General features: G+C 43.1%; 1 protein-coding gene and 1 non-coding gene across 9 annotated transcripts in view; both read right to left on the bottom strand.

Moving 5' to 3' along the window:
• The window catches only part of EIF2AK4 (eukaryotic translation initiation factor 2 alpha kinase 4), a 98203-nt gene that overhangs the window by 28436 nt on the left and 42805 nt on the right, over window positions 1–26962 (bottom strand). For 7 of the 8 annotated variants that reach the window (XR_005795763.1, XM_040492259.1, XM_040492265.1 and 4 more), the window contains 13 exons: window positions 24739–25190; window positions 23923–23986; window positions 22358–22441; window positions 20076–20198; window positions 17720–17824; window positions 15262–15316; window positions 14132–14211; window positions 10890–10991; window positions 9188–9241; window positions 6460–6696; window positions 4635–4710; window positions 4023–4144; window positions 595–644 (listed from right to left, as the gene is read on the bottom strand). Coding sequence is in view for 7 of the 8 variants with exons in the window: in XM_040492259.1 (XP_040348193.1) it covers window positions 595–644; window positions 4023–4144; window positions 4635–4710; window positions 6460–6696; window positions 9188–9241; window positions 10890–10991; window positions 14132–14211; window positions 15262–15316; window positions 17720–17824; window positions 20076–20198; window positions 22358–22441; window positions 23923–23986; window positions 24739–25190 (1604 nt within the window). In the remaining variant the exon portion in view is untranslated. The remainder of the gene's footprint in view (window positions 1–594; window positions 645–4022; window positions 4145–4634; window positions 4711–6459; window positions 6697–9187; window positions 9242–10889; window positions 10992–14131; window positions 14212–15261; window positions 15317–17719; window positions 17825–20075; window positions 20199–22357; window positions 22442–23922; window positions 23987–24738; window positions 25191–26962) is intronic. The other variant, XM_040492260.1, reaches the window with a different exon arrangement.
• Window positions 20899–20971, bottom strand: TRNAW-CCA (transfer RNA tryptophan (anticodon CCA)). Its single transcript has one exon. It is a non-coding gene; the product is annotated as a tRNA-Trp (tRNA).

The following is a 26962-nucleotide window of genomic DNA, read 5'->3' as shown; positions in this document are numbered from 1 at the left end:
GCAGGGTGCCTCGTTGGCAACAATACCGCTCCAATTTATGGAGATCACGCTGTTTGACCCCTGTGGCAGCTGAATGTACAGAAAAACCTTTTCCACTGCCAAGTGCCTGGAGGTCCTCAGCATCCAGCATTCCTGCTGGGTTTACTTCACTTCTCTACAAGCAGCTTTTGTTCAGTTACCTGCGTCGGCAGTTTTCACACAGAGACCACTGGCCGTTTGTCCCTCCAATTAAGGTTTACAAGGGGCCATCTGTGATCCAGAGCCACCAGATGTTTTTGTCAAGCAACCATTTGTGAAAATAATTAGTTGTGTTGCTTGGGGACGTTAGAAGGCGCAGAATAGACTGCAGGAGCTTCGGGGTGCCTGCCCAACTGCTACATTTGTTCTAAAGAGAAGGCCGACAGTCTGTGTCCCTCTTTTATTAAAAGGGGTACTGTGGTTGGGTATTTTAATCATACTCCAAGCTCATGACTTTAAACCCCAAATTCAAACCCCAAATTCTTTGCTGTGTCAGGAGCATAGATGACAAAACATCCTCCTTTGGCTTCTTTCCCACATCCACCAAATGAAACTGAAACCCCCATTGTTTCGTACCGTTTCAAATTCAATATATTGTTTCTCGCAACGTATCTTGCAAAAGGAACCTGAAAAGCAAAGTTTCAAAGGTCGATGTTAAAATGTGCCAAAACCCACTCCTTTTGGTTTTTTAAGAACAGCTTTGTTGAGATATAAAGTCCACCCTTTTAAAGTGTACAATTCAGTCAGTCAGAGAAAGACAAATATCGTTATGACTTCACTTACATGAGGACTTTAAGACACAAAACAGATGAACTTAAGGGAAGGGAAGCAAAAATCAAGGGAACTTGATGAACTTAAGTGAAGGGAGGGGGATAAAACATAAGAGACTCTTAAATATAGAGAACAAACAGAGAGTTGCTGGAGGACTTGTGGGAGGGGTATGGGTTAGATGGGTAATGGGCATTAAGGAATCTACTCCCGAAATCAGTGTTGCACTATATGCTAACTTGGATGTAAATTAAAAAGTAAATAAATTTAAAAAAATAACAAAGTGTATGACTCAGTGGTTTTTAGTCTATTCAGAGTTGGGCACTGCTCATCATTCACATTCCTTGAAATGTTCCTGACTCGGTCAGTCAGCAGTAGACCTACTGTGGGGCATGCTACCAACCTTACTCACTGTGGCACTTCTTAGGTTTTTAAATTTGAGAAAAACTTTTTTTTTTTTTTTAAGTTTATTTATTTGAGGGGCTGGGCAGAGAGAGAGGGGGAGAATCCCAAGCAGGCTCCAGCAATTTCAGCACAGAGCCCAATGTTGGGCTTGATCCCACAAACCTTGAGATCATGACCTAAGTCAAAACCAAGAATCAGAAGCTCAACGAACTGAGCCACCCAGATGCCCCGAGAAAAACTCACTTTTAATTAAACACACTCTGTCCAATTTTATTATGCCAAACTGCAATCAGTAAGATCAGCACAAGTTACAGTAAAACCTTGATTTGTGAGCATAATTAGTTCTGGAAACATGTTTGTAATCCAAAGCACTTGTGTATCACAGCGAATTTCAAGAACCACTGTCTCAGTTGTGATCATGTGACATTAGGCATCATGTACTCCTCATGATGCACGACATCACTCATTTATCAAGTTAAAATTTATTAGAAATGTTTGCTCATGGGGTACCTGGGTGGCTTAGTCTGTTGAGCATCTAAATTCAGCTCAGGTCGTGATCTCACGGTTCTCAGGTTTGAGCCCCGTGTCAGGCTCCGTGCTGACAGCTCAGAGCCTGAAGCCTGCTTTGGATTCTGTGTCTCCCTCTCTCTCTGCCCCTCCTCCTGCTCATGCTCTTGGTTTCTCTCTCTCAAAAATAAATAAAAATATTAAAAAAAAAAAAAGAAGAAGAAGAAATGTTTGCTTGTCTTGCGGAACACTCACTGAACAAGTTACTCACAATCCAAGGTTTTACTGTATTTGGTTACCCGTGAATTTTTTTTTTATCTATTTTGCCCATTTCCCTCCCCCTGCCCTCACCCCCGACTTCCTGCCTTTGGCAGTCACCAGTTTGTTCTCTGTATTTAAGAGTCTGTTTTTTGTTTTGTTTTGTTTTTAGATTCCACATATAAGTGAAATTATATGGTACTTGTCATTCTCTGACGTATTTTACTTGGCATAATACCCTCTGGTTCCATCCATGTTGCAAATGGCAAGATTTCATTCTTTTTATGGCTGAGCAATATTCCACTGTATGTATATACCATATCTTCTTTATCCATTAAACTATTAGTAGACACTTGGGCTGTTTCCATATCTTGGCTACTATAAATAATATTAATTATACAAATAACTGAATATTTTTTTAATTAATTTATTTATTTGAGACAGAGAAAGCAAAAGGACAAGAGGGGCAGAGGAGCTGAGGGGGTGGCGGAGACAGAGGGAGAGAGGGAGGGGGGGAGGGAGGGAGGGGGAAAGACAGGGAGAGAGAGAATCTTAAGCAGGTTCTATGCTCAGTGGGGAGCCCCATACAAGGCTGGATCCCATGACCCTGGGATCATGACTTGAGCTAAAACCAAGAGTTGGACTCTCAACTGATTAAGCCACCCAGGTGCCTCTGACTGAATTTTTTAAAGTATCATGTATGATAATGCAGTCAAAATGGGTCTAATCTCTTATGATAAATTCCCTGACTTTTCCATGATCTTCTATAAGTTCTTAACCACCCGCTAATAATAACCACAACTTATAAAATCATTGTCTGACTGTCCCAAGAGATCTGACTCAGTACCATTAACTATGGATCAAATTCTCAAAGGTACTCACTTTTTATTTGGGAGGACTGAGTATTAGCTTACAGAATGGGAGCTCAAGTTTAAAAATCTGCACTGTAGGGGCGCTGGATGGCTCAGTGTGTGAAGCATCCAACTCTTGATTTTGCCTCAGGTCGTGATCTCACTGTCCCTGAATTCAAGCCCCACATAGGGCTCCATGCTAACAGCGCAGAACCTGCTTGGGGTTCTCTCTCTCCCTTTCTCTGCCCCTCCCCAGCTCTCTCTCTCAAAATAAATAAAATAAACTTTATTATTTAAAAAAAAATTTTAGTGTTTATTTCTGAGAGAGACAGAGCACAAGCTGGGGAGGGGGTGGGTACACAGGGTACAGAGAGTGACAGAGACACAGAATCCAAAGCAGGCCCCAAGCTGTCAGCACAAAGCCCGACACAGGGCTCAAACTCACGAGCCATGAATGAGATCATGACCTGAGCCGAAGTCGGACCTTAACCGACTGAGTCACCCAGGCGCCCCAATAAAATAAACTTTAAAAGAGGCTGACCACCTTTTCCAAGGTTTATCAGCCCAGCGCAATTTCTCTTCTGAGAACTGACTGGTTACGGCTTTTGCTCATCTCCCTACTTGTCAGTGCTTTCTGTGCATGAGGGGAATCACACCCTTGTCTGCCTTAGGCATGTTCGGTGCTGCAGATGGCTTGTCAGCAACCAGCACGAGAGGAGTGCATAACCAGTCACTGCTGTCAAAGGGAACCCCGAGGGGTCAGGAGAAAGCAAGCATGAGTGAAATTCGGCACACCTCATCATCAGACGCACTTGCAATTAGAAGAATTTCATTGTTCTCGACATTAACACGTTAGGAAGTTAGGGAAGATCTAGTTAGGAGGTAAAGAAAAAAAAATACATTTATTTGTCTGACTTGGCCAGGTCCACCTGCTATGGTCACTCTGCAGAGCTCAACACTGAGATGCAGATGTGGCAATCCTAGGGTCAGAAGTACTTGCTCCATAAGCAAGGTGGATGTACACAAGGTCAAACGTGTACTAAATTCCAGTAATGCTCTCACCGCAATAACTCCCTCAAGAATGTGTTTCCTAAAGGGGATATTTAGAATGGAAGCCTAGGGAAAAACATGACGGGCAAGGGTCAACCTGTCACACAGATGCCACCCGCGACCAGACATGATAGCTGGCCTGTCCCAGGGCGTTCCCAGCCTCACCCGCAGGTCGAAAGGAAGCATCACCAGCATCCCGCTGTGGTCCATGAATAAGGCGGCTTCGTTGTGCTCATATATTTGCCTATTTTGGGGAAGCAGGAGTGGGGTACACAGCTGGACAGCTCCTACACCAAGTCAGAAAAAATAACGAATCATCATGTTCTCATTCTTCCTGGGAGGCAACTAAAAACGAACACCAACCTGACAGGTAAGTATCTGCTACTGGCTGCTGAAGCCATCACCAGACTGTCTCTGGTTCTCTAACTCCACTAATGGACAGCTCGTCTATTAAGTTTAACATAGTCTTCCTTCTTTCCCTTTTTTTTTTTTTTACGTCATCTTATTTCTGACTCCACGAACCAACTGTATTTTAGTAGCAAGCCTAAATATTCAAATCGTAAATATTCAGATGTTCTCCTCTCAATAAGTTGAGTGTTAAAAATAAGCCTAAATGGCACATGATGTCAAGTGCCTGTAACCGAATTTAAAGGTAAAATATGGCTGCACCCAAATCTATGAACAGTACTTTTTTTTTTTTTTAATTAACAGTACTTTCTAATGATGCAACAGAACACCTTTTGAGAAGGCCTAGGATTTTTTTTAAAAAGGACATACCATGTCTTTTAAAGATGCGGATGATGGTGTCACACACATGTTGCTGTATCTTGGCTGTACGGATTGAGAAGGTGCCCTAAAATATGACCAATTAACACATCATCAAAAGTCAAATTAAAAAGTTCTCTTAAAATGGTTATGTGTAGCTTGCAGTAAATACCGCATTGCTTATCCCTAGGACCACAAAAGGGATGTCAACAATGAGTCCCTTTTTGAGCATGCTCAGGGGGGCCATCCTGAAGAAGGCCACCAACAGCTCAAAGGCCAGATTCTTTTTTTTTTTAATTTTTTTTTTTTTTAACATTTATTTATTTTTGAGAGAGAGAGAGACAGAGCATGAACGGGGGAGGGTCAGAGAGAGGGAGACACAGAATCTGAAACAGGCTCCAGGGTCTGAGCTGTCAGCACAGAGCCCGACGCAGGGCTTGAACTCACGGACCGTGAGGTCATGACCTGAGCCGAAGTCGGCCGCTTAACCGACTGAGCCACCCAGGAGCCCCGTCCAGATTCTTAACCATGTTGAAATATGCCTTTCAGATAGAGCTGATACACAACACGTTCTCCCCAAGGATTCTCGGGGATGCAACTGTCACAGAGCAATCAGACATCTGATAGCATCAGGCCCCCTCCCACATACTAAGGTAATCCATGGTGGGCCCCTTGAAAGCTACACGGCATTTATCTATTTTATAAAGAGCTTTTTCATTTGTTTCTTAGTATACAAGTAACACCATTTTGCTAGAGAAAATTTAGAAAGAACCAACAAGAAAAATGACAAGAATAAACAACTCACCTATAATCCTGTAAGTATCTTTCTCATATTGCCAGCCAGCAAAAACTGGTTTGGCCCTTGATAAGTACACTAATCTTCCACAAACCTTACCACTACTTTACTACTCTTCTAAAATTACATCATTCTTTCAAGCATACAGAAACATACAAAGAAAATAACAAATATGTTATTCATCCATGCAACTTTTTCAAATTTTAGTATTTTGCTATATTGTTCCAGACTGTTTTTGTTTAAAATGGAATGGGTGGGGAGGGGAGGAGAGGGAAAAGTGAAAAAGTTGAAGGTTGCCAAACCTGGCAATGTTTCAGAAACCACCCAGGGTGATTTTAAGAGGAGACACTTGGAGTGCCTCACACCTAGAAATTCCAAGTCAGTAGATCGGATATAGGGCCCAAGCGTCAGAAGTGCCCAAGGGCCTCTCAGATATACCTTCAGGTGCAGCCAGCATTGGGAGCAACTGACCCCATATGGATGTGAACGGGTTAGATGCTTTCAGCTCTGGGCAGCTGCGCCTGGGCTCAGTCTCTAAAAGCACTACTGCTTAATCTCTTAGGTGGACGGAGAAGGGCATGGGTCAGGAACTCCTTAGAGTTAAGCAATTAAAAGTATGGCTCTTCCCAGGGGCGTCTGGGTGGCTCAGGTGGTTAAGCGTCCCACTTTGGCTCAAGTCATGATCTCATGGTTCATGAGTTCGAGCCCCGCGACGGGCTTGTGCTGACCGCTCAGAGCTTGGACGGGCTTGTGCTGACCGCTCAGAGCTTGGAGCCTCCTTCAGATTCTGTCTCTGTCTCTCTGCCCCTCCCCTGCTCATACTGTGTCTCTGTCTCTATCAAAAAATAAACATTTAAAAAGAAAAAAAAAAAAATCATGGCTCTTCCCAGAATGATACATATGTGCCTATTTTGCACATACGGACCTCAGAATAAGAACATACCCTGGAGGCATTAAAGGAATCCATGAAAACTAAGGAACTGACTTGCCCCTTCTGTGAACCAAGCTGAGCTCTCTTTTGGAAGCTGAACTCAAACCCACCTTCAGCATGTTGCTGTCGTAGGTGTAATCAATGGCGGGGGAGATGCGCTGGGAGAAGATCTGGGCCATCATGGTGCGGTAGGCCTTGCCATCCACGTTGGCCAGGGTGTGGTGCAGAACTTCGTGCAGTTCCGACTCCTCCATCTGGGGTGGGGGCAGCAGCTCACTCTTGAGCAGTTCTGTGGCCGTGGGCCGCTTGGCGGGATCATGGTTCAACAGCCAGGAGATGACAGATTTCTGTAACGAAAGTCAGGCACGCTGGTGACCGGATGCAACAGAAGATGCTCTGGGATTCTGACAAGCTGGTGGTTGATTTCAGGTCAAAGAAAAGACACCACACTTCTCGCACTGAGTTGGTGCATTGTAATTGGTAGCTCTGAAATCACTCAAGCTGTCATTTCTCGCCCTGCACTTCATTCTGGCCACAGAGTTGTGAGATAATATAATAGAAGTGTTTCTTAAAAGGCAGAGGCCCTTTTTACATTTTATTGTTATGAACAACCAGAAGATCCTCAACAACACAGAAGCAGAACTTAGGCCTTACAAACACACAAAATACTTTATCAAAAGAGGTGTAGGAAGAGAAAATAATTATCCCTAGATGCCTAATTTTAGTAAAAATTATAATGCAGAGCAGCTGCTGGAATCCTTACATCTTGCTCTAATTTTTTCCTCTCCATTTATGGTATCTGTATTAAGGTCATTCCCTGGAATTCTCTTGATTTATGTTACTCATTTATTATGACCTCAAAGCCACTACGTCATTAAGCAGGGAACTATGTGAGAACACCCTGAACCTTGAAAGGTTCCTTCATGAGTCCTTAATTCTCCTGTTTACACTAAGGATTTATAAAGAGAGGAATATGTGAGATCAGAAAAATGTCAATTTTTAGATGAATCTTATTAAGCATTTTTAAATTACAGATTCTTAATATATTCTCTCCCTGCGGCCCTCCTAACTCCTACTGCTGTCTTAGGCTGAAAGAAAAACACATGTAAAGAAAGGATGAATTAAAAAAAAAAAGAAAAGAAATGAAAAGAAAGGAATGAACAAGACACCACTTTTATGAAAAGTTAAATTAAACTGGTAAAGGGGTGCCTGGGGTGGCTCAGTTGGTTAAGCGTCTGACTTCGGCTCAGGTCATGATCTCACGGCTTGTGAGTTTGAGCCCCGTGTTGGGCTCTGTGCTGACAGCTCAGAGCCTGGAAGCTGCTTCGGAGTCTGTCTCCCTCTCTCTCTGTCCCTCCCCAACTCGTGTGCACATACACACGCATGCTCTCTCTCAAAAATAAACGTTAAAAAAGTTTTTTAATTTAAACTGGTAAAAACAATTCCATATTTAGCAATACAGACCCTATTACAATGCTCGATTTCTGTTGTGTGGCAACAACTGTATCACATTCAGTACATATGCATTTTCTATGCTGTTTCCTTTCAGATAAAAAGCAACAGCTATGATGTGGGGGGCAGCACGGGCTGCAGTTCGGGGACCACGTTTATCTGGCCCAAACACAAATACTTTCGGGTACCCCGTACGTACCTCTGGGAGGTGAGCAATCACCGTTGAGAGAAATGGTTGGTACAGTTGCTCTTGTGTTTGTAGTTTAGTAAGACAGACCCCACAGCTGCCAACACGTGGAAATACTGAGTAAGAAGACCTTGTTACAGGGAAAGGCTATGAAATGAACATTTATTTATGACATCCAGAAACACAGGAAACGACTCCGTTCAAATCAATGATAATAGCTAACAAAAGCAGCAGAAACACAATGCAGTGAATTTTCTAATGGTCCTTCCCTAATGGAACAGACGAGGCAGAACAGGTTCCTCCAGCCATAAATAAATGTCCTGTTTAATACTACCAAATTACAGAACGTTAGTGTTAATATAAATAAAGGGCACTTAATCCTTTTATTTGACAGGTGAGGAAGATCAAAATCTAGATAAGTGACTCGTCCAATCAGATACATAGCCAATAAGCAAGAAATCGCAAACTAAGGCCATGTTCTAGCGAAGCTTCTGTTCTCAACACTAATAATTTAAATAAGCGATTTTGCCTTGATAATAAAAAAAAGTCAGGATAAACTTCCATATGCCAGGATTATCAACCAAGGAAGGCTTCGCCAAGATAAACCACCAAACACTAAGAAGAAATGCACACCAGAAGCACAATACACAGGTTCACCAATAATTACTCATTCACATTAGCTGGATGCCAAATAAGCCATGACATGAGTTACATATACACATACTCAGGTGTTTATAGTATGGAGGATAAATTATTTTACTTTAAAATACTATCATCATCAGACTGTCGAGTCTTCTCCTTTACAATCTGAGCTACTTTAACTACAAAACTGAATGAAATTATAGTTTTAAACTGTATTCTTTTCTTAAAAAGTTCCAAGCTTTCTCTAACATAATGAAATCTACAGGCTTTCTTTTTTTCCAACAGCTAAGCCAAGGTTCCAAACAGCACTTCAAAAGCACAATGAACCATACAAAAGAACCCTGTAGCTGGTTAATTTTCTGTGCCAGTCCTTGGCATTTTTATGGTGTATTTCGAGTCTAATAACATTGAAAGCATTTCATCTTTTGATGTTTTTCCCCACGGTGTTCCCAGGGCACGAGAGAATGAGTGGCAGAACAGTACTAATTGAAAGAGAAGAAAAACAGTAATTAAAATCCTAGGGTGAAGACACAGTAATGGAAGTGTCAGAGAATTACCTGCTTTGTATGCTCTCCATCATCGAAGTCTTCTGGAAACTTAGGCGACGTGGGCTAAAAGAATATTATATTCAAACCAGTAAGTGCTTGGCAAACTGCCACAGTGAAAAAGCATTTATTCACCAGACGTAAGAAAATCGAGTATAAAAATGAAAACAAGGAAAGACTGAAGTGATACCTTCTTGAAGCCCAAGGCCCACAGTTCCAAGCACATAAATATTATTTTAACACAAACTTTACCCAAATGACAGCCAGATGATAGAAAGCACCTCATCTGAGGACAAAGTATTTTAAAATCTAATGGTTTCATTGGAAGCCAAAGTAGCTTTATAAAACACACAGATGAGGGGCGCCTGGGTGGCTCAGTCGGTTAAGCTTCCGACTTCAGCTTGGGTCACGATCTCACGGTCCGTGAGTTGGAGCCCCGCGTCGGGCTCTGGGCTGATGGCTCAGAGCCTGGAGCCTGCTTCCGATTCTGTGTCTCCCTCTCTCTCTGACCCTCCCCTGTTCATGCTCTGTCTCTCTCTGTCTCAAAAATAAATAAACTTAAGAAAAAAAAATTTATAAAAAAAAAAAAAACACAGATGAAAAGAGAAAAAAAAAAAACCCAAAAAACAAAACAAAAACCCAAAACAAAAAAAACACCAAAGCACCAACACACAATAACAACAACAACAACAACAAAAACCAAACATTAATACTTAAAACCCGTATCTCCTGAAAAGCTCCCACCTTTCTGGTAAATAAGATTTCAATCATAGCATCAACTTGACAGCTTAGATATTCTTCAAATGAGGGAACAAACATGAACTTTAGACTAAAGAAAGGCAGTTCATCAAGGAAATAATCCTAGAAGAGCATTCCAAGTCAAGGCAAGGACATGGTAATCCACTTTATTTACTTCCATACTTTGTGAACATCGTGGTCCATGCTGTACTGGCAATAAAATAATTCTACTTTTCAAAAATACCTAGAGGAATATTCTCAGTCACGGTGGATAGGATTTCAGCTCAGGAAAATAGGCGGCTTTTTGCTTTGCTCATGAACATGCAAATCTAAGCCACCCCCATTCACCCAAACCTTGATGCTCTCCACTTTGTCCTAAAGCTGTTTGTAATGGGCATCCTGGGCCTCACACACTGTTAACATTGGTCCCTTTTAGTTTGGGCAAGAGGTGAGGCAAGGATTAATCCCAAAATCACTAAGGGAAATTTCCCTGGGGAAAAAAATTCAAGTGGCTGCTATCTTCCCCAGACCCTTTTAAATTTCTGGCCATAGGGGTATTCCTGAGGCATTACTACCATGTCCTTTTGGTTAGAACCTTTCATTTCTAGAACTAAATCTCCATTATCCTTATAACTCATTTCCCACCATTGCAACTACATCAATATCATGCAAATTTTTTGGATTCTTCTTTTGTTTTAAAACCAAGAGTAAATCTCTAAGAATAATTTTTTAAAAGTAACTATGACCTAGCAATCTCTCCAAGTAGGATTTCCAAAAACAAACAAAACTGGGGAAAGTTTCTCATGACTGGAAGTGTATAAGCAGAGGTAAATTTCCTTTTACTAGAAATATAGATCATAGCGAAACTGCCTCTTCCATGTTATAAATACCAGAAGGGTACCCTGCATTAAATTCTGATGTCCACGCTAAGATTTGGGTTACTGGAAGTTGAGGCATTAAAACATCTGATACATACATCTCTGAGTTGGTTGAGAACAAAGATCCTTTCTGAGGCCGTGACCATGGGGTGGTAGGACATCTCAAAGAAGATAATTCCCAGGCTGAAGAGATCCACTTTCTAAGGAGTAAAAAGAACTGTATTTAGACAGCCTTGATATGAACGTGTCATTTACCAGCAAATTATACGATGAGCACTGTTAGCTGGAAAAGGGTTTACTAAGGGAAAAACAAGCCACACTAGAAAAAACGTGGTTTTTTCTAAAAAAATTGTAGGTATAAAGTGCAGACAAAATACTTGCTGTGATTTCTCAATGCTTTCCTTGAAAATTCACTGAAATTGGTTTAGCGATATACACAGACATAGAAAATCACTGGCTGACCACTGGGAGTGATCCCTAAAGAGCAAGGACAAATGAAATCTGTCCAAGGAATTTGCTTTGCTTTGCTTCCTTACGCATCATCTCAAAAGTGAAACGCAGACCAAAATCTGCAGTTGATGGCAGAGGTTAACTGCTGATTGCAAAGCCATACCAATGAGGATAGAAAAATGGCGCAACACAAAGATCATGCGACTAATTCTAACAGACTATGGAAGTGCAAGTAAAAAAGCAAAAGGGCAAGTCAGTGCACAGAGTGTCAGCTAGGGAGCTGGCAAGAGGAGGATGCAGTGTGGAAGGCAATGTGCCTGAGGCAGCCAGCAGGGGCACCCTGCCGAGAGGGAGACTGTACGTGGCAAACTGCACACAGGCACAGAAGCCACTTTCAAGGGCAACTCTTGCATGAATTTGGACTCAAGGATTAGTAGGGGAGAATCCAATTATTACCAGTGATGTCCCAAGTCTTAGAAACCAACACACTGGCTGTGGCATTTCCTACACACTGTCTGTAGAAAATGGTGAACATGCAGAAAAGCACCAAGAAAAGCAGCAATCACCCCTAATGCCACTGCTCAAGGATATTTACTACTGGTCTAAGACAGGCCTGCTGGTTTTTAAACGCATCCACACACATACACACACCCCCTATAAAACTACAACCATACTACGGTTTGTAACTTTTATCCCCTTAAGATAGCGAGAATATTTTTCAACGTTATAGCATTTTTCTAGAACAGGCTTTTAAAACATGATATTAATGACATACAGTATTCAATTACATGGAAGTCCCCAGAATTTATTTAACCATTTTTTAATTTTTTTTTTAATGTTTTTATTTATTTCTGAGACACAGAGAGACAGAGCATGAGCAGGGGAGGGGCAGAGAGAGAGGGAGACACAGAATCCGAAGCAGGCTCCAGGCTCTGAGCTGTCAGCACAGAGCCCGACGTGGAGCTCGAACTCACGGACCGTGAGACCATGACCTGAGCTGAAGTCAGACGCGTAACCGACTGAGCCACCCAGGCGCCCCTTTAACCATTTATTTTTAAACACCATTGTTTTTCACTGTTCTAAATAATGCTGTGATAAACCCCTTTCACACCCATCTTTTTGGATGTCGGTGTTTCCTCTGGATAGCTTTCAAAAGGGGGAGCTGCTGGGCCAAAGGGTGGATAGAGCCCCTTTAAGGATTTCATTACACCTTGCAAACTGAACTCAGAGAGGTGAGGCTAAAGGTGCCCTCACATGCCCATGTCGCATGCGCGCGCACCTCCCACACCCTGGCCCTGCTGGGTATTTGGAGGCCTAACTCTATGTCACTACCCAGCGATCTCTGTCAGAATGGAAACCCAAACTTGGGTTTTACTGCAAGCCTGAAAATATGCTCTGATGTGAATGGCCTAGACTATTTTTGAGATTTAGCTCTACACTCTTGCCCTAAGTGACCCCATCCAGTCCCATGGCTTTCAATCCCTCTTGGGCTGATGACTCTCATATGTATACTTCTGAGTCTGACCTTTCTTCTGAACTCAAGTCCTGAGTCTTCAACAACCTACTGGGAATCTCTAACTGGATCTCTCATCAGGCATTTCCAACTCAACACTGCCCCCCAAATGGAATTTTCCTGCTGTCTCCCTCTTTGTCTTTCCCCATCTCAGTCAGCTAGCTTTCCCCCAGCTGCTGCAGCAGAAACCTGAGCACCATCTCATACCCTCCTTTTCCTGACCCAACATCCACTCTGTCAGGAAGCCTGTCAACTCCCCTCCGCAGTGTCTTACAGGAAGCGCGCTTCCCATCTTTACTGCTCCCGCTCGAGTTCCAGCTAGCAGCCACCCCGCCTGACTCCTGCAAAGCTTCCAGCAACAGGTGGAGTGAACTCTCTTGCTCCAGACCCTTCACTGGCTCCCGGTGCACACTCCTATCATGGCTGAGCTGGCCCTGGATCATGTGACCCTCATCTTCCTGTCCAGCTTCACTTCATGCCTCTCTCCCCCATAGCTCACCAGGCTACAGCCGCACGGACGATCTTTGTGATTGTCCCAAACGTGCCAAGCAAGCTCTCACTCAGTTCTCTCCTTATGCATGCTATTTCTGCTGCTTACCCTTTCTCTCAGTTCCCAGCTTCTTGTGGGTTGTCTCTTATCCTAAAAGCCATCCCCTTGGGGAAGCCTTCTATGGTCAGTTTATCTAAAGATGATGCTCCCTATTGTACTCTGGTCACTGGAGTTCATTTCTTTTCTTTACAATTTGTGATTCTTTCCTTTATTTTGTACTTGTTTATTGTCTATTTCATCCCCAAAGGATAAGCTCCCCAAGGGCTGGAAGAAGACACCCGTCTTATTAGTCAACTGTACTGTTCCCTGCGTTCCTAGAGCCTAGCCTAGGACCAGGTTAGTGCAAATCCTCTTTGGATAGATGGACTGTAAGGTCCTTGGCAGCAAAAGCCAGTTTCAGTTACTGTTCGGGGGCACCACGTGCGCTATGTGGAATAGTCACCTCAATTGGCATGTGGACACATAGCAAGGAAATGAATGTTCCTGAACATCTCAGCTGGTAACTAAACCCCAAATACTGTGATCTTGATGTTCTTACTAATGGGGTATCTGGGTGGCTCAGTGGTAGCGTCCGACCTTGGCTCAGGTTATGATCTCACGGTTCATGAATTCAAGCCCCACGTGGCGGTCTGTGCTGACAGCTCAGAGCCTGGAGCCTGCTTCGGATTCTGTGCCTTCCTCTCTCTCTCTGCTCCCCCTCACCCGTCTCACACTGTCTCTGTCTCTCAAAAAATGAATAAATGTTAAAAAAAAAATTTTTTTTTGATGCTCTTACTGTTATCTTACGCTTGAGACCTTTCTTTTTCCCCAGAAGCCTTCCCCTTTACCTGGTTATACGTGGGTCTGGTGCTTCCTTGGACCTCTGGGCTTACGTACAAAGCAGTGCCAACCATCCCCGTCAAATGACCTACGTGGAAGAAGGCAGAGGGAAGGCTTTCTAACGACAGGAGTAAGGCAAATTTTTATTTAAAAAAAAAAAAAGAAGTTTTTTAAAAGTGAAGCATGATCTGTTAACTATTCACTGTACTCGGAGGAAGAAACAGCATGCAATTCACTAAGGCATTACGTCTAAGTCATGTATGGCCACACATTGTGTTCCACACAGGAGGTCTTTGCTGTTGCACATGGGCAGTGCCAGAATGAACACCCCAGACGCCCAGGTCATGAGGTAACCTCACATTGCCATGTGGGGTCAGACAAAGCGTAACTATCTACCTGTGGGAGCCAATTACTCTAACCAAAGCTCTAATTTCTCAGAGTTCCGAAGAACAAATAACATAGTAAAAAGGGGATAAAATTAAAGCATTTTCATGATTTTGTTAATTTAATGAGTAACTGTAATTTGCTTTAGAATAAAATCTTTCCAGATGAAAAACAGGTTTCAGATTAAGAAATTTTATGCTGTATAGTATACGTAAAATTCTCCAAAGAGTAGATCTTATGTTGAGTGTTCTTAGAAAATTAAATTAATAATCATAACCATTATTATTATGATTATTATTATTATAATAAATAGAAGGGCAGGAGGAGGAGCCTGGGTAGCTCAGTTAGTTAAGTAGCTGACTTCATCTCAGGTCATGATCTCACGCTTTGTGGGTTCGAGCCCCGCATTGGGCTCTGTGCTGACAGCTCAGAGGCAGGAGCCTGCTTTGGATTCTGTGTCCCCCTCTTTCTCTGCCCCTCCCCTGCTCACGCTCTGTCTCTCTCAAGTAAATAAACATAAAAAAAAAAATTAAAAAACATAATAGGGCAGGAGGAAACTTGGAGGCTATGAATATATTCATGACATAGACTGAGATGATGGTTTCATGGGTATAAATGTATAACCAAACGCCTCAGGTTATATACATTATATTTGCAGCATTTGGTATTTAAAAAAGAGAGAGAGAGAATAAGGGATAAAAAACCTTTGTGGTCTGCTTTTTAATACACCACATATACAGGCTTCTGGATTTACCTGAAGGGTCTGGCTTAATCAAGTGATCTGCTGTATCATCTTGCTTGCCATCAGCCTAAAAAATATAAGCCAGTCAAATATCACTCTTAAAATGCTTTATTATTCCACAGGAATAGCTTCTCCATTTCTAAATGAAGACTGAAAAATTATACACAGAACACAGACTAACTAGAACAATGCTTTTTCTGAGCTTTAAATATGTTTTGTTTAGTTACCCTACTAATGCAGGACTCAGTGGAAACCCAATGAGATCAAGGAGAAGGGCACTTTGTTGTAGAATTCTTTCTTCGTGGCAGGAAGCTCCAATAGCTTACAGAAACCAATGTATTTTCACATTGCAAATGGCAAAACAGTCTATTTACTAGGAAAATTAAGAGTATGTTAACAACAACAACAAACTCACTTTCTAACTTTCCCACTGCTGTTTCCTTATCTGGGTGAATTTGTATTCTTCTTTCTTAGAGGCTGGTCACCAAATCTGTTCCACTGTCAGTGCTAGCAACAATCAGGTAGCCTCACCTTTCTCAACTGTGCCTGTGACAGCACCGTCTCACAAGTTACCCTATATCACTGTCTTCTGGGGTCACTCCACAGGTTCCTGTCACAAGAACCACCATCCATAATAGCATCTCTGACATTAATGCCATTAAGCCTTCCCCAAGAGGGAAATGCCAGGCACTGTTCCAGGTGCTTTACCTGTATTCTCATTTTATCCCGCCAGTAACACTGAAGTCGGTATTAGCATTAGGTACATTTTATTTTTTAATTTTTTTTTTTAACGTTTTATTTATTTTTGAGACAGGGAGAGACAGAGCATGAACGGGGGAGGGTCAGAGAGAGAGGGAGACACCGAATCCGAAACAGGCTCCAGGCTCTGAGCTGTCAGCACAGAGCCCAACGCGGGGCTCGAACTCACGGACCGCGAGATCATGACCTGAGCCGAAGTCGGACGCTCAACCGACTGAGCCACCCAGGCGCCCCATTAGGTACATTTTATACTGGAGGTATTGAGAGGTTAACTAGCTAACCTGCCCGAGGTCATGCCACAAGGGACCAGCAGGGATAGGATTCTAGCCTCGGTCAGGGCCTCCAGAACCTGTGCCCTTATCTACTCACTACACTATAGCCTCCAGATATCAAGTTAAATTATTTCGCTTGGGGATCAAGATGCCATCATCTGGGCCTTCCTTGGTCTTAGCACTTCAAAATTCCCTGCTGTTGGGGCACCTGGTTGGCTCAGTGGGTTGAGTGTCTGACTTCGGTTCAGGTCAGTATCTCGCAGTCCATGAATTCGAGCCCCACGTCGGTCTCTGTGCTGACAGCTCAGAGCCTGGAGCCTACTAAGGATTCTGTGTCTCCTTCTCTCTCTGCCCCTGCCCCACTCGTACTCTGTCTCTCTCTCTTTCAAAAGTAAATAAACATAAAAAAAAATTTAAAAATTTAAAAAGCCCCGCTCTTCTACTCAGGCCCACACGCTCACTGTCCCCTTCTGTTTCCTCCCTCTCCTCTCCTAACCTCACCTTCTGGTTTTGCTCCTATAGTTGGAAATTTTGCTCCTATGGCACCATTGATCCTGTTTTCTTTCTCTGACCACCCTGAAAATTAACTGCATGTGCTAGAGATTTTATGCCTAGCAAATTTGACTTACTATAAGTAAAGACTCTTCCTCCGGCACTTAAGGCCTGCCAACTAGAAGAATCCCAGCTGTCCAGCACCATCACTGCTCTCGTTTGACTCATAGCTTTAACCAACCAGACAGCCTGCTGGCCTCCAATCATGTCTGTTCACCCCAGGGCCTTTGCTTACCCTGTTCTCTCTCTCTGGGATCCCCTACCCAGTCTGCCCTCAATCTCAGCCTGCTGGACTCCCACCCATCCTTTAAGGCCCATCTGAAATGTTCCTTTCTTTATACTGCCCTTCTGGGTCTTTATAACTATATCAAAATTTTCTCGTGCCTTTGGTCTTATATCTCGATTTCTCTTACTACACATTATTTTAGCTTTGCATGTTAAAGAACTACTCTGTAATGTTGTGAAGAATAAAATAAATACCTTCTGAGTTACGTGTTGTCTAGGACTGGCTCTTCTCATGTTTGTTGTTTGTTTTTAGCTTTGTTTCCCTAAATTAACTAAAAGCTCCTCAAGTGTAAAGCATCTAGCCTAGTGCCTGGCATGGTAGACCAAACTAGCAAACTATTTCATCAAGTATTATATGCCTTTGACCTAACTCTCATCCACAAACCAGTAATTTTATACCTCGCAAGTGGAACGTCCTCACCAAGATGTATTCACCCTTGCAAAGCCTAAAAGATCAGTGGTAGTTCACCCCTTCCGACTTGCAAAATTTCCTGAAGATTACATGGCACAGTTCAGTGAACCTCGTAACCATGAAAGTTATGAGGATAACGAAGGCATACGGGGCCATTTTTCAGGCATAGTCTAATCTGAAAAATACTCACCGTGAAGGCTAGATGGTCTGTCGCCAAACCAAAATCACCTATTTTTACATGGTCATCGGAATCCAAAAAAATGTTGACAGGCTTCAAATCCCGGTGAATCATTCCCTGATGGAAGAGAGCAAAGAACGGTTTCCCAAATACAGTTTATAGTTATACCTGTTTCCTAATTTCAAAGGCCAACCAAGCAAGTAATGAGAAGCAGATGAGGTGTTCCCCTGCAGACCACACTGGTCCAGGCCATATGGCCTCTGCACGGTCTCTCGACCGTCCTGCCAATGACCTTGCCACCCTCTCCCAGTTTACCTCCTGATGGTCCTGGATCAGATCAAATCCAAATGGTTCCAAGGGGTATTCAAGGGCCCCTTCCACTAGGTTCCCAGTCTTTCTCCTTTTGGCACCCTAAAACCCTTGCTCTGGTTGGGGAGACACACACCGTTTTCATCCCGTCTCTTATTTTCTTCACTATTTTTCCTAAGAAATTCTTGTTTTCTCCACTCATTTGAATTGTGCCAGCAGTTCCAAGCGCCAGCTCACCCATGAAGGCTTCCACAGTGATTCTAATTCAACTTGCATCCCTAGCACACGCGTAAGTGCCCAATGATTATCTGTTACGTGAACTCGGCTTTCTCCCCTTCCTGACGGCATCCTCATGATGCTTATTGTTTTAGGTATGCTAATACAGGAAATAATTAGAATGTAATGAAAACACCTTATTGTATGATCGCTTCGCTGTCATGTGAAGGTAAAGTGTGGCTCCTTCAGACCACAGCAAGTCCCTTTCAAGCATAGGGTTTGTCATATCCTCGTGCCTGTCTGCATTTCGAGGTGTGGCACAGTATTAGACACCCAGCAGATGATTAACAGATGCTGAACAGATTAGATGGAGAGGAGGAGAGGGCTCGGGGCACACTTCTAGGAACCCAGGTGATCTCACAGCCACTGAGTTCTAATGGCTGCCGTTAGAACTCCTTTTTATTTCCAACCTTGCAAATCGTGCCCCACAAAATCATTTATAAACTAGATGAATTACGGGCCTAGCTTTTTAGTATCAATACACTATAGTATGAACATTTTAAGTTAAAGAAAATTGAAGCAAAGGGGGAAAAAGTACCTAAACTGACTGATGCATTAGATAATCCCATTTTTAAAATGTAAGTAGTGTTTCATCCTGAAGCTAGATCCGTTACCATGTGCACTGATGTGACATTCTCTAACTCTCTAAAATGACATCTTATACACCATGTGGCAAGCTGTGTTTCTCAGTCTCATTTCTACTCTTGCTAGGTGGCTTTCTGGTCTCTCCATGTTCCTAGGAAGGACAGCACTAAGCCATTAGAATCAAATAACTGGGCCTGTGTTAATCACACTCTTCCTTTATTTAAAAAAAAAATTTTTTTTTTTTAACGTTTATTGATTTTTGAGACAGGGAGAGACAGAGCATGAACAGGGGAGGGTCAGATAGAGGGAGACACAGAATCTGAAACAGGCTCCAGGCTCCGAGCTGTCAGCACAGAGCCCGACGTGGGGCTTGTACTCACGGACCACGAGATCATGACTGGAGCCGAAGTCGGCCGCTTAACCGACTGAGCCACCCAGGCGCCCCACACTCTTCCTTTATTTTAAACAACTCAAGGAATCATCTTTGCTTTTGGTATGTGTTCAAATATTTCCACTTAACCCAGAGGCTGCAGAAATCTTTGTAAATCAGATAAATATTTTAGGCTTTAGGGCCGTGCAGTCTCTGTCACAGCTACTCAATCCCACCCACAGTTTTAGCACAAAGATAGCTACAGGCAATGTGTAAACAAACAAGTATGGCCGTGTCCCAATAAAACTTTATTTGTAGACACCGACGTCTGAATTTCACAGAATTTTCTTGTCATGAAATACTCTTCCTCTTTTGATTTAAAAAACAATTTTTTAAAAAAAATTTAGAGAGAGCGAGCGAGCAGGGGAGAGGGGCAGACAGAAAAAGAGAGAGGATCCCTAGCAGGCTCCACTCTCAGCGCAGAGCCTGACATGGGTTTGATCCCACAACCTGGGAATCGTCACCTAACCCGAAATCAAGAGCCAGAGGCTCAACCAACTGAGCTACCCAGACACCCCTCTCTCTTGTTTTTTTTTTACAACCCTTTAAAAATGTAAAAGCCATTCTTAGCGCACAGGCTGTATACATGCAGGTAGAAGTGGAATTTGAGCCCACAGCCACAGTTTGCTGGCCCCTGTCCTAACCTTCAGTGTTTTCTTTGAACTTTCACACTTTATACCCGCTGTTTCTGTGTTTCTCCAATCTCACAGTATTTTCTGTCATAAGTTTTACATAAAGTTTTCAGGTATGAAATGTTATAAAGTTTACTTTCTCATGGATATAAGCCAATCCATCCAGAATCTCTCGAAAAAGCCTCCAGAGTCTGATGGTATCCTGATACAGTCCCTGGTCAATGGTGTCTCGCAAAGTGCTCTTCTCACAGTACTCCATCTGGGGGCAAGAACAGACCAGGCAGCATTTGATTGTACAGGGTTTCAATTAAGGAGGACAATGGCGATTAACGTAATCTTCCATTTTAAAACTTGTGCTGTGGAATTTAAATAGTTAAAGGAAAGGTTTGTTTTTACACTGAAAACAGAAACCAACAGTATTAAAAAATTGGGGGGAAAGAGGCATAATCATAGCACCCCAGCATAACCATTTTAGTTTTCATATTATTGTTCACTTAAAACACATAAGACTTGTTTAAAACCTTGTGATACAGAATTTCATTATTTTTCAAATAATGAAAAAACTGAGAACTACACAAAATTTTGTTTTACAAGACTGTTTCCAAACCCCAATTTCCAAGAAAGGCTAATTAAAAATCTAATGATGTCGTTAGTCTTTCTCGTTTGTACTTTTTTTTTTTAAGATTTTATTTTATTTTATTTTTTTTATTTTTTTTTAAATTTTTTTTTTCAACGTTTATTTATTTTTGGGACAGAGAGAGACAGAGCATGAACGGGGGAGGGGCAGAGAGAGAGGGAGACACAGAATTGGAAACAGGCTCCAGGCTCCGAGCCATCAGCCCAGAGCCTGACGCGGGGCTCGAACTCACGGACCGCGAGATCGTGACCTGGCTGAAGTCGGACGCTCAACCGACTGCCCCACCCAGGCGCCCCAAAGATTTTATTTTTAAGTAATCTCTAACCCAGCGTGGGGCTCGAACTCACAACCCCAAGATCTGGAGTCACATGCTCTTCCAACTGAGCCAGCTGGGTGCCCCTATAATTTTTACTTTGAATTCATGACAATGACCTTCAAGTCTCGAGCAAAACATTACAAATATCAAAACATTCAAGATAGGGCTCTTTCTCACCCTTCCTTATATATTAACGTATCAGAAAACAAGGAAGTATCATTTAAATATCTTAGATCAACACGTAGCATTTGATTTATGAAACTAGTAAAACGAGCCTATCGGTTTCAAACCAGTGCCAGAGTTGAGATTTCTCACCAAGAAAGATTTTACTGTTTTTAAAGAGAGGAACGTGCCATTTTAGAGGACAGGAATACACTCTCGTGCTAAGGTTAACCATCTACAGATTCTGATTCCTCCTCGAGTCCTCACGAGGGCCTGAGACTCCCAGACCATGATCCTACCGCACCTCAGATGCACCTCTCTTATATACTTCTGACTCCTGTCTAGAGCCTCCTAATGGCACATAATACATACTTCAGTTAGTGGTTCGGGGGACAGATGCTTTATTATGTGTGTTGTATGGTACCTGAAAGACATTTATGTTAGGGAATACTTAAAACCAGCTCCAACTGTAGGAAAGCAACCACCTCATTAGTCTCTTTGGAAACACTACTTCTGGCACACAGTACCGCGTCTCACACTTAAAGATCTCCCTCCTTATAGATATGACTGAAAATACTAATAATGACACATGGCCCCATTCACTTGGGGAGAGACAAGTTTTCCTTGTTGATACGTGGCTGTCCCTCTGCTGCCAGAGCTCACCACTGGCCAGGACTCTGTCCCTCAGACACGTGAGCAGGCTTTCCTTTCAGTAAAGCCTCACTGGAACTGGTTTGCCTACGGCGCCTGTCTGCCAGAGGTTCCAGGACACTCTGCCTAAAGCCACGTTGGTGTTTCTTCCGCACATGCAAGGATGTGTATGCATCACGCCTTACCTGTCCAGATTCAACTTGTTAGAGTGAAACTTCTGTCCATGCACAGTCTGGCATTTACGGAATTCAGGTGGTTCTAATTACCCTAGAGACGTTACTTCTTCTATTTTTCACAAGTCTTTACCTCTTCTATCTCTCACAAGTCTTTGAGACAGCGAGACGGGGAACCAGAGGCACAGAAGGCGGAAGCAACTCGCCTGAGCTCACACAGCTGTGACTGGGGGATGCAGGAGGAGAACTTACGCAGCCTGAGTCCAGAGCCCTGTGCCGTGTGCCGCTATGGTACAGAAAGCATGAGTTCAAGGCTAGGGGGAGGGGCGCCATGTTACAATCCTCTCCGGCCAATTAATCTTTGGCAGTGCGGGTGAGCCCTCTTCTGCCCACTGTCTTGCTCCAGCCTCCTGAAACATACCCGCCAGCAACCACTGGGAGTTGCCGTGTCACCAAGACGCACACGTGCCAGGCCCTACCTGGATATATAGGTAGTGCACAGCCTCAGTGGTCGCCGATGGCTCACTTTCATGGTAACTGTCCTTCCCATTGCAGTCTTCATCCTAATCCAAGACAAACACATGAGAACTCAAGAACGGAAGCTGAAATGGAACACGAGCATCACTGCCATCAAGTCGGTGGCACTGATTTATAGTTTGTTTGTGGGAGCATTTTTCAACATTTTTCCTTTTTATCGAAGGAAAAAAACCTCGACCTCTCTGTTGTGCAAACCATCGGGTTCTACTCTTGAATCATTTAAATACCCTGAGGTTTATCTGCAGAAGACTGTTAATCTCTTGGAGGCTTTTACTCATCAAGTAGAATGTCCCCTGGCATGTTGCCCTCAACCAAGTAAAACCAGGATTATAAACTTGGTGCTCCCATAATACTTCAATGCATGACTAATGCTGAAACCAAAGCAGTAGGTTAGGTTACTTATACTATTATTCCCAGTTAAATTTACAATTTGTAACTTTAAACCAAGAGGAGTCTAAGGTGATTTTAATTAAAAAAAGGAAGTACCTAAGAAATGTTGGCTCATGCAGTCGACCCTCCTTCACCTCAATGTAACTGCTTATCTAACAGGGCCTACATGTAGACTTCTTTATCTATACTGAATGCACCCTTATAATTCTGTTTCTATTCGTAGAGAATAAAGCCATGACACTCGACCCTTTTTTCAAACTGGTTTGTCAGACCACGATCCACACGAAGAAACAGATGTATCACACCCAGTTCGCACACTCACGAGAGCCACAGTATACAGCTTATCTTTACTAGTGTGACGCACTTCGGTGTTCTCTACTCTTCTTGATGGCATTAAAAATTAAGTAAAGCTGGTTGTGGCCCCTCAAAATTGATTTCATAACCCGTTACAGGATCACGACTCTGTTAAAACACTGTTCTTGAGGACGGTGTAGAGAGAATAAAATGATCAAGATTAACTGGTCATAGAGACCAACATAACTTCACAATTACGCTATTTAATTACTTAATTCAACTGGCATCCGCAACCACATAAAGTTTCCCCAAATCTTCTAGGAAATGGTTTGCACTTAAAAACCAAAACAAAACAAGGGGCACCTGGGTGGCTCAGTCGGTTAAAAGTGTTTGACCTTTGATTTTTGTTTCAGGTTCTGATCTCCTGGTTTGTGAGACTGAGCCCCTTATCAGGATCTGCACTGAGAGCACGAAGCCTGCTTGGGATTCTCTCTCTCACCCTCTCCCTCTGCCCACCCCTCCCTTGTGCGCAGGCACGATCTTTGTCTCTCAAAAACAAGACAAAATGAAATAAAACCAGCATGTCCATTTACTCCTCTCTTCTACAAGCGAGCATGTTTGATTATGCGGATAAATTAAGGCCTATAAATAAACATAGGAGTGGCAAATAAATTAAACAACCACATTTTTAACATTGAAAGTTTCTATATTTGCAAATCAGAGCATGGCTTTATTATTCTATCAGAGGTTTATAATGTCAAACGTTAGTTTTCTTACAAGCCCACCCATGATAAAATGGTGTAATTTCTATTTACATATTTACCTGATTCTGACTCTTACTGTTCTCATCTTCAAAGATGATATCACTGTCAGAATCTGAAGCAGGTCTTAAAAAGAAAAATAGAGAAATACTGAAGAAATCAAATGCCCGGTTATAAATTCAACAGCTAAGAATTATGATCAACTGTATCCAACTGGATAGACTGTAATCCAACCAGGAAAGTAAAAGATGACCAGAGTGGCTTCTGAGAAGCATAAACTTCAGGATCGTAATTATTGGTTTGGTAAACCCTTTTTTAGAACTGCAGTTGGCCCCATGTCAAGACTCCAGGTTAGTTTTTCAACGTCCCAGAGTTGGAAACCCTTATCCAAAGAATGCTCTCTAGGGGCGCCTGGGTGGCTCAGTCGGTTAAGCGTCCGACTTCCGCTCGGGTCATGATCTCGCGGTCCGTGAGTTCGAGCCCCGCGTCGGGCTCTGAGCTGACGGCTCAGAGCCTGGAGCCTGTTTCAGATTCTGTGTCTCCCTCTCTCTCTGACCCTCCCCCGTTCATGCTCTGTCTCTGTCTCAAAAATAAATAAACTTTAAAAAAAAATTAAAAAAAAAAAAGAATGCTCTCTATAAACTTTCTATCAAATGTACTAAAGTGAGGTATTGGAAGGAATTCCTATTTTTCCTTCCTTCAGGGCTTGGATTTTGGAGATCTTGTGACAACAGTGGGGGGAAAAACACCTTTGGACTGAATCTGGTTACTTTTTCAACATGCACATGTTTGTGTATGGAAACACGGTGACAGCCCAGGTCTCTCATTGAATCCCCTTCCCCCAGGGGTGGGCCTGGCGCCCCCGCGGATGATCTTACAGGAAGGGCTGCGAGAAGACACCGTCGTTCTCCTCCTCGTCGTCCTCTTCCTCGTCGCTGCTGGAGCCCGGGCCAGCGGCGGGGAAGCGGGCGCTGGCCGAGCGCTCCCCCGAGGTGCTCCACTCCACTGAGCTGAGGATGGGCGGTGGCGCGGTGGCCTCCACGCTGCCGGGGCCGTCCCGCCCGCTGTCCTGTGCGGTAGGCCGAGACAAACCTCGCCCGTCCTGGGCCTGGGGCGTCCCTGGGCTGGCCTCCGAGTCCGAGGGCAGGATCCCCAGGCCCACCGGCCGCTCGTATCTCTCGATCCAGGCGTTGTAGTAGCGCACGATGTTCTCATGGTGCAGGCGTGACAGCAGGGTCACCTCGCCCTTGATCCTGCGGAAATGCCTGCTGGCCGGGTTGATGGGGATGCGCTTCACCGCGTAGCAGCAGCCGTCCAGCTTGTTCTGCACCTGCCGCGAGAAGAGGGGGAGGAAGCCAGGGCAGGTCAGCGGCTCAGAGCCATGCAGAGGTGACATCTGTATGGCCTCCCCAATCCCCTCCCAAGGTGAGCCCTTGGTTCTGAATGAGGACCAAAAGCTACAGTGGAGAGCCACGCATTTCAACCTCTTGAGCTGAACAAAGTCTGGACTGCCAAAAAACAGAAAACACCTCACCTCAAGTGACAGGTGTATTGAGCTTAATAGTAAGAGACCTGGAGAAAATATGATCTCCATTTGAATCATTAATTTTACCAACAATCACATTCCTGCTTTCCCAGTATCACATCTGCTATCTCAATTTCTAAGATATTGTTGAATTATGAACTATGTTCCAGATGACTGGGTGGCTCAGTCGATTAAGCATCTGACTCTTGATTTTGGCTCAGGTCATAATCTCACAGTTTGGGAGTTCGAGCCAGGGTCTGGCTCTACGCTGACAGCATGGAGCCTGCTTGGGATTCTCTCTCTCCCTCTCTCTGCTTGCACTCATGATCTTTCTCAAAATAAATAAACTTAAAAATATATATATATGAATTATTTTCTGAAATCAGTATAAGGTTTCAGAATTTTAGCTTCTCTCCAAGTTTTGTGTTTGTTTTTTTTTAACAAAGTCACTAAACACCAACTGAACTCCAAAAATGTTAAGTTGAATGCAGATTCTAATTCTCGACTTACAAAGCTGTGTAAAATTGGGCAAAGGACTTAATTTCCTCAAAACTCCATTTTCTCATCTATAAGATGGTACATATACCACTTCCCTTCCTCAAAGGTCACTATCTGCAAGCATTAAGTGAATGAGGCGAGCAAAGCACTTACAATCAAGGCCTCACTGAGAAAGATGCTCAGAAAAAAAAAAAAAATTGGTATTAACACAATTATTGCCCACTGATTTTGTTATGAAGACTTATGATGGAGGGGCACCTGGGTGGCTCAGTTGGTTAAGCGCCGTGACTCTTGGTTTCAGTTCAGGTCTTATTTTTCAGTTCGTGGCCCCATGTTGGGCTCTGCACTGACAGCTTGGAGCCTGCTAAGGATCCTCTCTCTTCCTCTCTTTCTGCCCCTTCCCTGCTTGCTCTCTCTCTCTCTCTCAAAATAAATAAACATTAAAAAAAAAAAAGATTTATAACTGCTGACATGTATTAAGACTAAACAAATGTGATTAAGAACACAATCAAATAAAAACAAGAAGAATACAAGAGAAAGTTTCAAAGGCAGGTCTCTACATCCTGCACAGAGGCATCTTCTCTTTGGCAGTTGCACCATGCCATTGGGTTGACTGAAGTAGCTTTGAAAAATTTTTGTTCACCAGAACATTCCAGACCCAATGTGCAGGTCAAATGAGGGGATAAAAAGCAACAACTTGGCCATGGGTGGAGGGAGGAACTAGTTAATGACAAAATACAAAATAAAGCATCATTCTCATAGGTTTAGATTAGTAGAGTAAATAACTTCCAGGAAAGAGAAAGGAGTACTATAAAATTGTTTCAGATTACCTTTGTGTGGAAACAGTGGCAAGAAACATGCTTTTGAGTAAAACAGATCTAAGTCTGAAGGCTGGTTTTCATCTGTTCGTGCATGTATATAACCTCATGCTAATTACCTAACTTCTCTGAAAGTCAGTTCCCTCGCCTGAAAAAGGGGGTTAATATTTATTTCATAACATGTCACCAAATTGAAAGATAAGGTTTGCGAGCCACCTGCCACGTGACCTGAAATATGGAATGTGCTCCAAAAAGCTCTAT

This window comes from Herpailurus yagouaroundi, unplaced genomic scaffold (genome assembly GCF_014898765.1).
Source record: "Herpailurus yagouaroundi ecotype Mexico unplaced genomic scaffold, PumYag 184, whole genome shotgun sequence".
In the NCBI taxonomy this organism is placed as follows: Eukaryota; Metazoa; Chordata; class Mammalia; order Carnivora; family Felidae; genus Herpailurus; species Herpailurus yagouaroundi.
The sequence above is the reverse complement of the archived record's forward strand: the minus strand, read 5'-3'. Positions and strand labels throughout refer to the sequence as shown.